The 15,610-nt window shown below is 44.0% G+C and overlaps 2 protein-coding genes across 2 annotated transcripts in view; both read right to left on the bottom strand.

The window, feature by feature from the left end:
* Positions 1–15,610, bottom strand: part of LOC144697531 (uncharacterized) — a 161,592-nt gene that overhangs the window by 104,432 nt on the left and 41,550 nt on the right. The gene's annotated exons all lie outside the window — the stretch shown is intronic.
* On the bottom strand, positions 8,883–10,084 carry LOC144697495 (uncharacterized). Its single transcript, XM_078569502.1, has one exon. It carries the CDS (start codon positions 9,976–9,978, stop codon positions 9,025–9,027), a length of 954 nt encoding a protein of 317 aa, XP_078425628.1. The 5' UTR covers positions 9,979–10,084; the 3' UTR covers positions 8,883–9,024.

Raw genomic sequence — 15,610 nt, 5'->3', positions numbered from 1 at the left:
GAGCAAATGGCATTAGATTGTAGACATCAGCTCAGAAATAATGATGACCTGCTTGATCAGACTAAAGTTCTTTTGTAATTCGATAAGAAATCAATTGCATAAATAAATAATGATTGTATCGAAAATGTATGAGGAATCCTAGTCCAACTCTTCATGTCATTGGGTCAAGAAAACTTTGTTAACTAAGGCAAACTGTGCATGGGTTCTGCAGAAACTCCTTCTTCAAGGGAGAAATGGACAATGATTGAAAGTGGAAAACTCAGGTTTAAGTAAAGAGAGAAGGAATTTGAGACGAATTGGTTAGCTCTTTAAAAATAGCTGGCACAGATACGATGGGGTGAAGGGCTTCACGTTGTAGTAAAAACAGGAAATGCTGGAAAAACCCAACAGGTCTGACAACACCTGTGGAGAGAGAAGCAGAGTTAATGCTGCGAGTCTGCATGACTCTGAAGAAGAGACATACGGACTCAGAACGTTAACTCAGCTTCTCTCTCCACAGATGTTGCCAGACCTGCTGAGTTTTTTCCCAGCACTTCCTGTTTTTATTTCAGATTTCTAGCATCTATAATATTTTGCTTCCATCTTAGGTCCTCTTAATTCGCTGTGCCATTTGATGATGACATTGTTGATCAGTCTGTCTCCAGCATTCCTAATGAGAACAGCCGAATTCCATTTCTTCAAAACAAAGACCCAAAGTGCTGCTGCATGACGTCACCGTTTAACATTCCAGACAGCTCCATTGGGATCTTTACAGCGCAGGGTTTATAGAGGCGAGTGGGGTCATATTTGCTTCACAGATGACGGAGCTGCGGTTTGAAACCTGGCAAGAGCGTTATCCAAGCGTGTTCATTTAAGTGTGAGTGAATGTTCAATAATTTACATTTGTTGTTAAAAATGAACACATGGGTTCGAATCCTGCCGCCTGAGGATTTATCATTTTAAATAGAAGAAAACCCACCCAAACACATCCGTATTTTCTTGTTCATTTGTCGGCATTCAGGAGATGGCGTAGCGGCATTGTCACTGGGCTAGAAACCCAGAGATTACTGTGGATACTGGACATCTGAAATAAAAACAGAAAATGTTGGAAAAATTCAACATATCTGGCAGCATTTCTGGAGAGAGAAATAGAGTTAATGTTTCGATTCCGTATGACTCTTCTTCAGAGTTCTTTGAAAGCAGCACACGGGGCCGAATGGCCTCTTTCTTTGCTGTAACTTTCTATAATTTGATATTTCCTAACACCACGGTTACTTCTTTCACAGTCATTCTGCCAGTTTATAATCCACTCTTGCGAGTGAGTTCAAAGCTTAACAACGTGCACAAGACTGGGAGGAATCTGCGATTGTGGAAAATCGGCACTGTGCACATTCCTGTAATCAGTATTTGGGAGAATCAGGAAGATGAGATCCCAAATTATTTTTACCATGTCATCTGGAAACTCATTCTTTCTAAAAAAAACTTGGATCCCACATTCCCTGTCCCTGCTTTCCAGGGAAAGCTTGGGTTCATGAACTGACTGTGTCTGTATCAAGCAGCTAATTGACCTGGGAGCTGGAAGGGCAGAGGAAGCTGGAGGCGAGGCAGGGACAGAAGCAGAAACAGATGCGACATGAAAGTGTTTAGAATTTGATGTGTGTCAGTTGCTTTCAGTGATAAATGTCTGCCATGTATTCCCTTGTCAGTTTCACAGGAGCCGCAGTGATGAGGTTGGTGGGTTTAGGAAATTGAAATTTACACATGAGCAGCTTGTGGGTTTATTTCACCTCACTGTCAATTTCATGTTCCAGCTCACAGAAACTGTTGTTGTCATTGACTGAAGAATTCGTTCCATCTAATGGAAACATGGATAAAAGCAGCACTGATAAACCAAACTGATCGAGCTTGCCAGTTTCCCTGGTGGTCTAGTGGTCAGGATTCAGCGTCTCTCACCACCACAGCCTTGGTTCGATTCCTGATCAGGGAATGTCGATTTATTGATTATGTAAAATTGTTGAAACGATTATTGATTTCTTATAGATTGAAAACATTTAACAGCTCCACCAGAATCAGTTGGGTGACAGTTGAAGTTTCGCCTCCGAGCTGGAAATGTCACATTTGGAACAGGCCGGGAACAAAGGCAGAAGCGGAGTGAAAGAAGGACAAGTGAAGGGCTGGTTGCAAAGCACTGACCACAGAGATGGTGCCGCCAGGCAAAATATGGGTGAGAGAAGGGCAAATTTTGCTGCGTCGTGTTTACACCGACACAAATATTACTCCTGTTCGATCAATCAATCACAACTGCTCTTTGACAGCAGCGCGCCAGGCCGAATGGTCCCTTTCTTTGCTGTAACTTTCTCTAATTTTATGTTTCCCGACACCATGGATGCTTCTTTCAAAGTAATTCTGACACTTTATAACCCACTCTAGCGAGATGCACTTTCTTACCTTGTATTCGGCTCGTTTGAAACCAAAACACGGAGAAATTCAATGAATTTTCTTTCATTTCCAGCACGAGATTTGTCATGAGACTAATTGAACGACACATTAATGGTGCCAATCCTTCACTGGAGCTCACCACGTCCAAAGATCACTGTTATCAGCAGCCTGTTATTCAAGGTACTTCTTGCAGTATATCTGCTGTACAATATAAGCTTCTCACAGCTCTGCTTTCTTCACATTGAAACCTGGTGTACAAATATGAACATTTCAACGCTAAACAACGTACACAAGACTGGAAGGAGAGTGTGACTGTGGATAATCAGCATTGTGCATATTCCAGCAATTAGCACTTGGGAGAAATCAGGAAGATCCTGGTGTCTCTTTACTCTGTTATCTGTAAACCGATCAACGTTGTGTTTTACGTTTGTACCAGCTGACTGTGTTTACATCAAACATCCACCTGGACGGGCAGAGAGAGCTGGTGGTGAGGCAGAAAGAGATGTTACATGAAAGTGCTTTGAATTTGATATACATCAAGTGCTTTCAGTGGTCAATATCTATCGTGTGCTGCCTTGCAAGTTTCAGAGGAACTGCAGTGGAGGTTGGTGATTATTTGTTTGCCAAAGTGGGGCGAACCCACAATCCTGAGATTATAAGACTTATGCTATACCGACTGAGCTAGCCCAGCACATAAAAGAGATGTGTTCCATATCCCAACAAACATGAAGACAACCGTTGTTTTCCACCTGATACCTCAGCTTGTTCTGAATTTCAAAGTGTAGAAGGTAATCGACCTACAAAATCCCCAAGGTTGCAATGCATTCCTCTGACCATCAACAACATCATTCCCATCTTTCACTTCTTAGCTGCACCTCCTTACAAACATTACAAACTCCTCTTGCATCTTTCATCCTCACATTTTTCTCTGTAACATTTTCATCTGAAGCTGCATAACTAATATGAATTAAGTTAGTGATGGTAAAAATTTGTTCATCCCCTCGGGAAACTGAAACACACTGACACACACACAGAGGAACACACACAGACATATTCACCGAGAGTGACAGGGGACAAGGAGTTGTCTCTAAGGAGACACAAACACCCAGAAAGCAAGCATGACGCCAAGTTTTGCTTCATTTCCACCGCAGGTTTCGTGAATATTTTCAGGAATGAACAGAAATAGGAAAACGCCCGAGTGTTTAGATGGATTTTATTCCATTTAACCAATAATTAACTCTGTAGGCACACAAATCCAGGAATAACGAGAAGCGGGAAACCCCATCGCTTTAAAAACTGAGCCACGACGACTGGCCCTATGGACAGGTTAGCATCGTTGGTATAATACTATAGATGGCTGGAGCAGAGGAGGAGGACATTCAGCCCATCAGAGAATTCAAAAACCCCGCCTTTTCTCCACAGCCATTTATATTTTTATTGTCTCTCCTCGTTCTTCCTGTTAAAGTGCAACACCGCACACACCTGCTTTAACTGTGGGCTGGCACTTCGTCGACCAATAGGACAATGTTAGCAGCAGTGGGATTAGAAACCACGCTTCAATAAAGAGTGAGACTTAAACCATCAACAATCACGACAGCTGCACTACCGAGCTCAGGATACGACTGCCCATCGCCTTGGCTGGTGCTGCTACTGAAATAGAACAGAAACAAAGCAGCAGCAATAGGTCATAAGGCCCCACAAGCCTCTTCCGTCACTTCATAAGATCATGGCGGATCTCCAGCCTCAACACCAATTCCCCACCCGATCCCGATCGCCCTTCATTCCCTTAGAGCCCAAAAATCAGGAGAATTTTTGGACATTTTTTCTTCCATTGATACGAGAGTTCTGTGGACACCTGGTTGAAATCAACAATAATAAGAAGCACAGTTGGTAAGATTGGAACTTTTCTGGGGAAACCCCAGTCAACTTTAAAAGCATCGTTTTCACCACTGAGACACGATGATTGACCAAGGATCCAATGCTTTCCACTCAATTATCAATAACATCAGTTGCAGCTTCCACTTCTCAGCTGCACCTCCTTCCAAACATTGTGATCCATTTTCCTTAGGATCTGTTTCTCGATTTAATATTTACCTGCTTTGTGACCTCATTTTGAAAACAGATTCGCTTCAATGTCCAACACAAATTGAATTGCAATCCTGACGGACAAACAATGGGAAACAAGTCACTCGGTAACACAAACCCCATCGTGATTATTTTCAGATTCACAACAGTCAGCTTTTCAATAAAATGAAGGAATTTTAAAGCGAAGAGATTTAGAAAGTTTGTGTGACATTTATTTGTAACTCACTTGCTCGGGTATTCCGTAAATGCTGCTCAGAGGTTTACTGACCGGGATATAATCTACCTGTGTTTTCCTGAGCCTGTGCTCGGTGTATTGGGAGGTTTGGCCCGGGTTGGAGTATCTTGTGTCCCAGGGATGGGCAGTATCCCGCTGATTGAAGCTGCAGTCACCGCTTTCTGCTGGCAGCGGGTGATTGGAGAGTGCGGAGCCGGAATATTGCTGCTTTTCTGCTTTTCCCTGTCTCACTCACTGTGGAGCTGAGGAAGAGAGAATAATTGATGGGCTTTTTTGAATTCAATAACTTCATAAATTTCCAATGGGTTAGATACCGGCACATGGTGGGTCTAATTGTTTTCTCATTATATTTGAAATGAATATTCAAAGAAAATCCGCTTGCTGGGAGCTCACTGGACAACAGTGGAGCTGCCAACATTTCAGGGGTCCTGATATTCAACTCAAGTGCCCAATGACAACCGGGAACTGAGTGACAATGAAAGCTAATGGGTGATACCACCCTGGGTGGTCTCAAACCACCAACCTTTCGGTTAACAGCCAAACGCGCTGACTAATTGCGCCACAGAGACCGAGAATGAGCGAGTTAAAGCTTCAGATTGCTGCTACAGGAATGACAATTGTTCTCTCAGTTTCACATTTCCAAAGTAAAGAGTGGGGCATTCATTGTGGATACATGGAAACAGTCTGATCCCAACCAGTGCAGACACATCCATGTCACCGGGAACCAGCTCTCCTACAACCGGTGCCGTCTCCCTTTGAGTCTTTCGGTGTCTTGTCTGTTACCAAGTATTCTGATTGTCCCGAAGCCGATATTAGGTTTGAATCACTGATGTGCAGAAACAAGAATCCTTTCAATGTCTCAGATCATTGATAACATCAGAGTCAATGTTCCAGCGTCTTAAAGAAGGGAAAGGTGCCTTGACTGTCTCTGGTCAGTCAGATAGTTCACCCTTCATTCTTCCCTGATTCCGGTTCCCAAAGAATTTCTAAAGATTCAAAGCTGGAGACTGGGTTTACTGGTTTGGTTCCTTCTCCATTTTCCCACCTGCCAACTGACAATCTTTTCCAAAATCTCATCTCAATCCCCCGCCTTGCATCATGCCCAGGAATGAAGAAATTCAGTTTGGTGGTGGTGTTACAGAGACCGGGATTGTTCTCTTTAGAGCAAAGAAGATTGAACGGAGATTTCATGGAGCTGTTCGAAATAATGGGGGTGGGGACGGGTTTGATAGAGCAGATAGGGAGAAACTGTTTCCACTGACAAGGGTCAGTAACCAGAGGGCTGGGATTTATGATAATTAAAGAAAGACAGATTTGCATTTATATAGGGTTTTCCAGACCAGTGGACGTCTCAAAACGTTTTCCAGCCAATGAAGGACTTCTTGAAGTGTCGTCATTGTTTTGATGCGGGAAACACGGTAGCCAATTAGCGCTCAGCAAACTCCCACCTCCCCCCGCCACCTCCCCACCCCCCCCCCCCCCCCCCGCCACCTCCCCACCCCACTCCACAAACAAACAGCAACGTCATAATGAGCAGACAACCTGTTTCAGGTTTGGAACTGTGCTTCAGGCAGTGGCTTTAAAATCCATTAGCGTCTCACCGCTCAGGTTCAACTCACGCTGATACGCTTCTCACCTTTCATGACTTTCTCCATGTCCCTGCTGAATTGATTCTGGGTTAAGTGGATTAAAAACCCCTGGATCCAAACCACGTGCAAAATGACAAGAACACTTTGCACTGATTTTACTCAGTCCCATGACATCAAAGGGAAGAGGGTGAATTTTGCTGGAATGGGTTGTGAGATGATAGAATGACTGTGAAGGCAGCAGCAGTGGGGATGGAAATGAAACAATTATAGAAAGTTACAGCACAGAAAGAGGCCATTCGGCCCGGCGTGCTGCTTTGAAAGAGCAGTTGTGATTGGTTGATCAGGAGTGATATTTGTCCCAGTTTGAAAAGCAGGAAGAAAAATCTGTCCCATTCCCACCCACATTTTGCACCATCATCCTTTTCGTCAGTTTCTCTCTTTTGCCTTGTAACCTGTCACAGTCCTTCCCTTTTGTCCTTTCACTCCCCTCCCTCCGCCTCTGGACTTGTTTTCCACCTGTTACATCTCTGACTTTTCCAGCTCTGATGAAAGTTCATCCAGCTGGAAGATTAACTCTGTTTCTCACTCCACAGACACTGCCAAACCTGGTTTCATTGAATAAGGAATTCCTGTTCATTGTGATCGTTCACACAGCTGGAAGGAAAAGGTTTTCCCTGGCTGGGAATTGAACCTAGGCTGCCGTGGTGAAAGCACCAAATTTTAAGCATGAAACTCTCCGACTTCCAGTGAAGCCGAGGACAGTTTTCACTCAGAAACCAGCAACTGTGATATTAACAAAGTGGGATGGAGAAAGACTCAGTTTGAGCGGTGATGCTGCTGGAGGAATGGAGAGCTGGGGATCACCCATAAAAGCAGCAAAGTTTCGAAAAAAAACAGTAATGTCCAGCATAGGGCTTGAACCCACATCCTTCAGGTTAAAAGTCTCATGCTCTACCAACTGAGCTAACAATGCATAAAATGAAAAAAAAAGTGTTTTTTCACCTGGAGCCTCAGCTTGTTCTGAATTTCAAAGTGTGGAAGGTAATCGATCTACAAAAGCCCCGAGGTTGTAATGCATTCCTTTCAATCATCAAGAACATCATTCACATCTTCCACTTCTTAGCTGCACCTCCTTCCAAACATTGCAAATTCCTCCTGCATTTTTCAACCCGATATTTTTCTCTGTAATATTTTAACATGAAGGTGCACAATTAATGTGAATAAAGCTTGTGATGGTAAAAATGTGTTCACCTCCTTGGGAACTGAACCACATTGACCCACACAGAGGAACACACACAGACACATACACCAAGGAGAGATAAACACCCAGAAAACAAAGATGGCACCAACTTGGCCAATTATTGTTCCATTTCACACTGCAAATTTAGTGAATGTTTGCAGATGAACAGGAATTAGAAACACAGGGCTGCTGGGGTGTTCTTGATTTTATTTAACCGATAATTAATTCTGCAGATAGCTTGCTGCAATCTGGAATGATGAGAAGGGGAATTGGTAGAACTCAAACCAAAGCCCCCAATGGATTTCAAACACATCACCTTAACCACTCAGCCAGGACTGCCCACTAATAAACTCATATTGTATAAATAATAGAATAGATACAGGGAGTTTCAGAGGAAAAAGGTCTTCCAGCCCATGTCATTGCCCCACCTTTTTCCCTTCACCCTGTAATTTACACAGCCTCTCCTCAATATTCTGTCCAGAATACAACACTGCATGGCTCAGCTGCCCCTTCGCCGCACGGAGAATTTTTTGGAAGTGCCTTAAACAACAAATCACTCGAAAGTTTGGCAGCGGTGGGAGCTGAGCCCTCATCACCATAGAGGTTGGGACCGGAACCAACAACTGAGCTCACTCGGTCTCACTACCATATTCACATTAGACACAGCCATTGTCTTGATTGGCATTGGCACTGAATTAGCAAATTAAAAAACTATGATCAAGAATGGGCAGAAACCTGATTGGAAGGAATCAAATCTGGAGTTCTGGGAACGATGGACACGGATTTGGGAGATTACAAAACGTTTAATGATTTTTGAAAGGAAAGTGAAGCTTGAGATGGGACGGCAGCATGCAAAGATGGAGGAGTGAAGGGTTTGTTTTTATTTAAGGTCAGCGGTAATGATGGAAGATTTAAAGGAGAGCGGGACAGTACCTGAAAAGAGAGAACCATTGACAATGACGGCAAACATGGGGAAGTTGGGTGGTCAGTCATTTGGTGGGAATAGGGTCGATGGAGCAGGTGATGCTCACAGAGGGCACTGACAGGGCATGAGGGGAGATGGGGGAAACAAAAAAATGTGGGTTCAGGGCTTGGACAAGGGAGAACTTTAGAGACAGTTTGTCCCGGTGGGCTAGTGGAAGGGAGGGAAGCAGCAGAGGCAGCTGATCGGATTGTCTCAATCTTAGTGACAAAGAAGCTCCATGAGCTCCTCACACTTGTTGTTGGAGGTGAGGATGAAGGAGACAGGGTAGAGGGAGAGTCCTTCGAAAGGAACTAAATTGTGTTATAGATATTAAAAAGGCTCGACACACTGTTTACCTCACACAAAGCTGATTTATTTGAATTTTATCCAAAATATATAACTGGGCTGGAGTTTATTAACATCAGCAGAAACAGACCCCAATGAACATTGTTCAGGCATGAATGTCATTAGTAAGAAAATCCAATCCCTGCAGTTACTTGTGAACTCGCTGGTGTGTCAGCAGGTGGGATGACCGAGTGAATCTCTTCCCACACTCAGAGCAGGTGAATGGCCTCTCCCCAGTGTGAACATGCTGGTGCATAAGCAGTGTGGATGACTGAATGAATCCCTTCCCACACACAGTGCAGGTAAACGGCCTCTCCCCAGTGTGAATGCGCTTGTGTTTCAATAGGGTGGATGAATCAGCAAATCCTTTTTTACATACGGAGCAGGTGAACGGTCTCTCCCCAGTGTGAATTCGCTGGTGTGTCTGCAGGGTGGATAACTGAGTGAAACCCTTCCCACACTCGGAGCAGGTGAATGGCCTCTCTCCAGTGTGAGTGCGTTGATGAATTTCCAGCTGGGATGGTCTATTGAATCCTTGCCCACAGTTCCCACATTTCCACAGTTTCTCCCCAGTGTGAACTCGCTTGTGTTTCAGTAGAGTGGATGCATCAGCAAATCCCTTTTCACACACAGTGCAGGTAAACAGCCTCTCCCCAGTGTGAACCTGCTGGTGTGTCAACAGACTGGATAAGTGAGTGAATCCCTTCCCACACTCAGAGCAGGTGAATGGCCGCTCCCCAGTGTGAAGTCGTTGGTGCGTCTGCAGCGTGGATAACTGAGTGAATCCCTTCCCACACTCAGAGCAGGTGAACGGCCTCTCCCCAGTGTGAATTCGCTTATGCTTCAGTAGAGTGGAAGAATCAGAAAATCCCTTTTTACACACAGAACATGTGAATGGCCTCTCTCCAGTGTGAATGCGCCGATGAATTTCCAGCTGGGATGGGTAATTGAACCCCTTCCCACAGTCCTCACATTTCCACGGTTTCTCTCCAGTGTGACTGCACCTGTGTTTTGACAAACCAGATGATCGGCTGAAGCCTCGTCCACACACAGAACACGTGTACAGTTTCTCCGCACTGTGAACGGTGCTTTTTCCTTCCATGTTCAAAATCCGATGATATTCAGGTTACGATAAATTAGGCGACTCTGTCAGATCCTGATGTGATGTTTGGTTTGAGTTTCCCGACTGTAAATCCTCCCCTTCTAATACCCTGTGAAATTGATTTAAAACAGAAAAAAGGGAGTGAGAGAGAACCCACAAAAACACAAAGGCAGGTTGTGAAATTGAGCTGAATGAATCTGGGAATTTGTGGGGCCGGCACTAGGAAAAAGTGACCATGAAAACTGCTGGATTGTCATAAAAACCCAACTGGTTCACTCATGTCCTTAAGGGAAGGGAACCTGCCACCCAGTCTGGGCCTAAGCATGACTCTGGCCTTTATGAGATGAGAGACTGAGAGAGAGAGGGAGATGGGAGAGGCAAGGGTGAAGGAGACGTATGTTATACATCTAAAACTTGACCAGAACTTTGACAGAATCTCCCAAATCCTCAACCTCCACCACCTAGAAGGAACAGGGTAGCAGGTGTATGTGACACACCATCACCTCCAAGTTCCCCTCCACGTCACACACCGTCCTGACTTGTGTGACATCCAGTCCTGGATGAGCAGCAATTTCCTTTATTTAAATATTGGGAAGGCTGAAGCCATTGCCTTCAATCCCCGCTACAAACTCCATGCCCTAAACACCGACTCCAGCCCTCTCCCTGACAACTATCTGAGGCTGAACAAGACTGTCAACAACCATGGTGAAATATTTCATCCCAAGATGAGCTTCCAGCCACATATCCACATCATCACCAAGACCGCCTATTTCCACCTCAGCAATAAAAACAGAAAATGTCAGAAATACTCTGGAAAGATACAAATGTGATAGGTTGGGATCAGCGGAAGGGCGATTTGGTGGTGGGAGAACAAAAGGGAAGGCCTGTGCTCGAGTGGATTCACCTCAGTAATATCGCCCGACTTTGCCTCTGCCTCAGCTCAACCATTTCTGAAACTCTCATCCATTTCTTTGTTCCTCTAGACTTGAATATGCTGACACTTACCTATCCGGCCTCTCACATTCAAGCTCGAGAAACCTGGGATCATCCAAAACTTCACTGTCTGTATCGCAGACTCACAGAATTGTTACAGCACAGAAGGTGGCCATTCAGCCCATCCTGTCTGTACCGGCTCTCCAAATGAGCCCGAATCTTAGTGCCATTCCCCCACCTTCTCCCAATAACCCTGCACATTCTTCCTTTGCAGGTAATAATCCAATTCCCTCTTGAATGCCTTAATTGAACCTGCCTCCACCACACCGTCAGGCAGCACATTCCAGATCTTAAACATTCGCTGTGTGAAAAAGCTTCTACTCATGTCTCCATTGTTTCTTTTTTCAATTGCCTTAAATCTCTTCCCTTTCATTCTCAATCCTTCCACCAATGGGAACAGTTTCTCCCGATCAACTCTGTCCAGACCCCTGATGCTCTCCCAATCTACTCTGTCCAGACCCCTGATGATTTTGAATACCTCTAATTATAGTCAAATTTTAGTCACACCATGTCCCGTCCCCCCACTGCCTCTCTGCTCATTGAACTACACAGGCCCCCGGTTTTGCAGCATCTCAATTTTTAAATTCACACCCTTGGTTACAAATCCCTCCATGCTCTCTTCCTCTCTATTTCCAGTCACACAGATGTTTAAAATCTTATCCCATATGCAAAACAGATAAACCTTATTCCTTCCGCATTCAAAGGCCGATGACATTCAGGTTCTGAGGAATTGAATGACCCTGTCAGATTTTAATGTGATTCTTGATTTGAGTTTCCTGTCTGTAAATCCTCCCCTTCTAATATTCTGCAAAAGAAATTTACAAGACCTATATCAGACAGAACAAACGTTTCACTTGGTTTGAGTTTACTGTGTGTAAATCCTCCCCTTCTAACCCCCTGTAAAAGGAGTTTCCAAAATCCAAACCTGTCAGTCCAGGATAGAAATTCACAACATTCTCTCCTCCTGCTACCTGGACCAGGATGACCGCGCATGCGCCCTGCTGCACATTGCCCCCTATAAAGATGGCGGCCGTTACCCCGGGCCTGGCGAAGGGAGAAATCCAGACTTTTTCAGCTCGTTCTCTGCAAACACAAGACTGGTACCTTGTTATTTGGGGGTCTGCGGCTTGCACTGTGTGTTTATGAAGCCTCCCTGTCCACTCCGCTGGCTCCATTCCTCCTCACACACCCACTAACTCTGTTAGTTTGCTCCGCTCGACATTCTCTCACGCGCTCTGAACAGCTTCAGTCACAGACCAGTACTGCGCATGCTCATGAAACACCGCAATGCGCATGCTCCAAACACACACACACACACACACACACGCACGCAGAGCAGCTTCTGGAATGAGGATAGGACACATTCTGCCCTGCAACGAATGCTGGGTGACCAACCCGCCATTCAAAGGCGATAATGTGCAACAAAACATATTAGAATACGATGCCAAGGGCGAAAGGTATGAAATTCTTGAATCAATCGGTGCAGTGACTAAATTGGCCTGGCCTCCACCATAATTCTCTCCTGGATGTAATGAACAGCAGAACCAACCCCTACAGTTAGACCTGAACTCAGTGGAGTCTCAGCAGTTGGGCTGAGCTGGTGACCTTTTGTTTTCCCCCTAACATGGAACATTTAACCTGCCTCTTGCCAGTAGCGATTCTCTGACTGTGGATCAAATCCTTTGAATGTTTAAAGTTGGAATGTTAACATGTGAGCAAACTGAATAAAGCCCTTTGCACACAAGAAGTATCCGAATAGCCTCGCACGGGTGAGACTGTGTTGCTGTGTCAGTAAATGGATGATATGGCGAATCCCTTTCCATTTCCAGCTGATGAATGATCTGTTTACAGTTTGAGTTTACCTATATGTTTTCAGCTCAGACATGGATCTCGAAATCTACTGGTGATGGGTTCCTCCATAAGAACAAGGAGCAGGAGTCGGCCATTCGGCCCTTCAAGGCTGCTCCACCATTCAATAAGGTCATAGCTGATCTGAAAGTTTCCTGAAATCTGTTTTGGGGCAGGTCCCCGATAATCTATCACTGTGTTGCTTACCAAGAATATATCCACCTCTGCCTTAAAAATATTCAAAGGTTTTGCTTCCACAGTCTTTTCAGGAAGGGAGTTCCAAAGACTCACGGCCCTCTGAGAGAAAAAAAACTTTGCTTCAATTCCGTTTTAAATGGGTGACTCCTTATTTTTAAACAGCGATCCCTAGTTCCAGATTCTCGCACAAGAGATAACATCCTCTCCATGTTCACCCTGTCAAGTCCCCTCAGGATCTTATATGTTTCACTGAGGAGTTAATGAAAAGCACAATACTGCAGGTACTGTCTATCTGAAATAAAAACAGAAAATATTGGAATTCTGAGCAGGTCTGGTAGCCTCTGTGGAGAGATAAGCATAGTTTTCATTTCAGGCCTGTAACCTTTCATCAGAACTGCACTGCATCTGAAATGTTAATTATACCTCTCAATCCAAACATGGTGCCAGATGTAGGTCAGGGAACTCAAGGGGAAAAAGAAAATCCCTTCGAGGAATGGAATCCGAGGAGAATGAAGGTTGAACTGTCCGACTGACCAGAGACAGTCAAAGCACCGTTCCCTTCTTTAAGATGCTGGAACATTGATTCTGATGTTATCAGTGAAATTAACTGATCTGAGACATTGAAAGGATTCCCGTTACTGCACATAAGGAATTCAAACCTAATACTGGCTCAATCTCCTCTTTTATCCTTTACGCTGCTACTTCTCTCTGCAGCTTTTTAACATGAAGTTGCACAACTAATGTAAATAAATTTGTGATTTTAAGAATGCTTTCACCCCTCAGAGAAGTGAACCACATTGACAAGTGCAGAGGAACACACACAGAGATATACACCGAGAGTGACAGAGGCCGAAGGGGAGACAGAAGTGCAGAAAGCAAGGACATCACTAACTTGGCTCAATTTTTGTTCTATTTCCTTAAGCAAGTTTTCTGAATGCTGACAAATGAATGGAAATCAGAAAATACGTGTTTATTTGGATGGGTTTTCTTCTATTGAAATGATAATTAATTCGGTTAAAATCACAAAAGGTGAAAACCTTAGTCAGCAGGATGTTTATATTTGCAACAAAGGTTAATTATTGCACTTCCACGCACACATAAATGAGCATGCTTGGATAATGCTCTTGCCAGGTTTCAAACTGCAGCTCCATCATATGTGAAGCAAATATGACCCCACTCGCCTCTATAAACCCTGCGCTGTAAAGAGCCCAATGGAGCTGTCTGGAATGTTAAACGGTGACGTCATGCAGCAGCACTTTGGGTCTTTGTTTTGAAGAAATGGAATTCGGCTGTTCTCATTAGGAATGCTGGAGACAGACTGATCAACAACGTCATCATCAAATGGTACAGCGCAGTAAGAGGACCTTCCACCCATGGTGTCTATGTCAGTTTTGTACAGACAGCTTTCTAATTAATCTCAATTTCCTTCTTTTTCTTTTTAACCCTGTTTTTTTCGCTTTCAAGCCATTGTCCATTTCCCATTTGGAAACTCGGTGTTAAGAAAACCAATATTGAAAGCTTCAGCTGGTTCCTCGCCTGAGCAAATACTTCAGGGTTGGTAATCCGGCAGTGAGGTTTACAGTGCTTTACTTTGATCGGAAGAACGAGGCAGTACAATTTGTAGGGTGACCTGGAATCAATCGAGCCGAATTCCCTCTTCCCCTGGTATAACCATCCCAAGATTTTATATGAACAACATAAATTCTCGTTGAAGGCCCGTTGCTGTGACCGAGCAGTTAAGTTTGGATTCGAAACCCATTGGGAATCTTCCCACGCAGGTTTGAATCCTGCTGACTGAGCTGCTCCCTGTCCTTTCCTTTCAGTGCCTCCAGAATAAATTATTGGTTAAATGAAGTCAAAAAGCTTCGAAACTTTCCCGTGTGTTTTTCCTGCTTCACTTCCATGTCCCTTCATTCCCGTTGATCTGCAAGCATTCACCAAATCTAAAAATGAGCACCATGGGATTTGCATTTCACAGTGACTCGCTTTCCTGTTTCCAAGACAAATACTTATCCTGTATAAGACTCCATCCCCAGATCTAAATTATTTTAAACCAATTAAACTAAACTATCTATTTAAGCATTTGATCAAACCAGGTCTTTGGATATCTGTAACAATCATTTATCCCTGTTCAATAACAGACTCGGTTGGCAGGTTGTAGAGGAAACGTAATGAGAATGTAGATATCAACTCAGAAATAATAAGGACAGGCTGAATCAGAGTAAACGTCTTTTATAAATTCACCATGAAATCAATTGTGTAAATAAGTAATATTTATATCAAAAACAGTATAAGGGACCCAAATCCAACTCTTCATGTTTTTGGGTCAGGGAAACTTTGTTCATTAAGTCAAACTGTGCATGGATTCTGCAGAAACCCCTTCTTCGGAAGCGAATTGAACAACTACTTGAAGTGGATAAACATTAGGTTTATCAAAAGAGGGAAGGAAATTAAGACTAATTGGTTCTTCTTCACAACAGAATTTGGCAGAGATAGGTTTAGTGGTTAGGATTGAGCACTCTCACCACCACGGCCCGGGTTTGGATAGATATGATGATCTGATGATTTTCCAACATGTTGCGCCATTTGATGA

The sequence above is a fragment of the Cetorhinus maximus genome, chromosome 23 (genome assembly GCF_964194155.1).
Source record: "Cetorhinus maximus chromosome 23, sCetMax3.hap1.1, whole genome shotgun sequence".
In the NCBI taxonomy this organism is placed as follows: domain Eukaryota; kingdom Metazoa; phylum Chordata; class Chondrichthyes; order Lamniformes; family Cetorhinidae; genus Cetorhinus; species Cetorhinus maximus.
This window is presented reverse-complemented; position numbering and strand designations above follow the sequence as displayed.

Excerpts from the sequence above, each read along its gene's own strand:
- LOC144697495 (XM_078569502.1), bottom strand. The coding sequence starts at position 9,978 with ATGGAAGGAAAAAGCACCGTTCACAGTGCGGAGAAACTGTACACGTGT.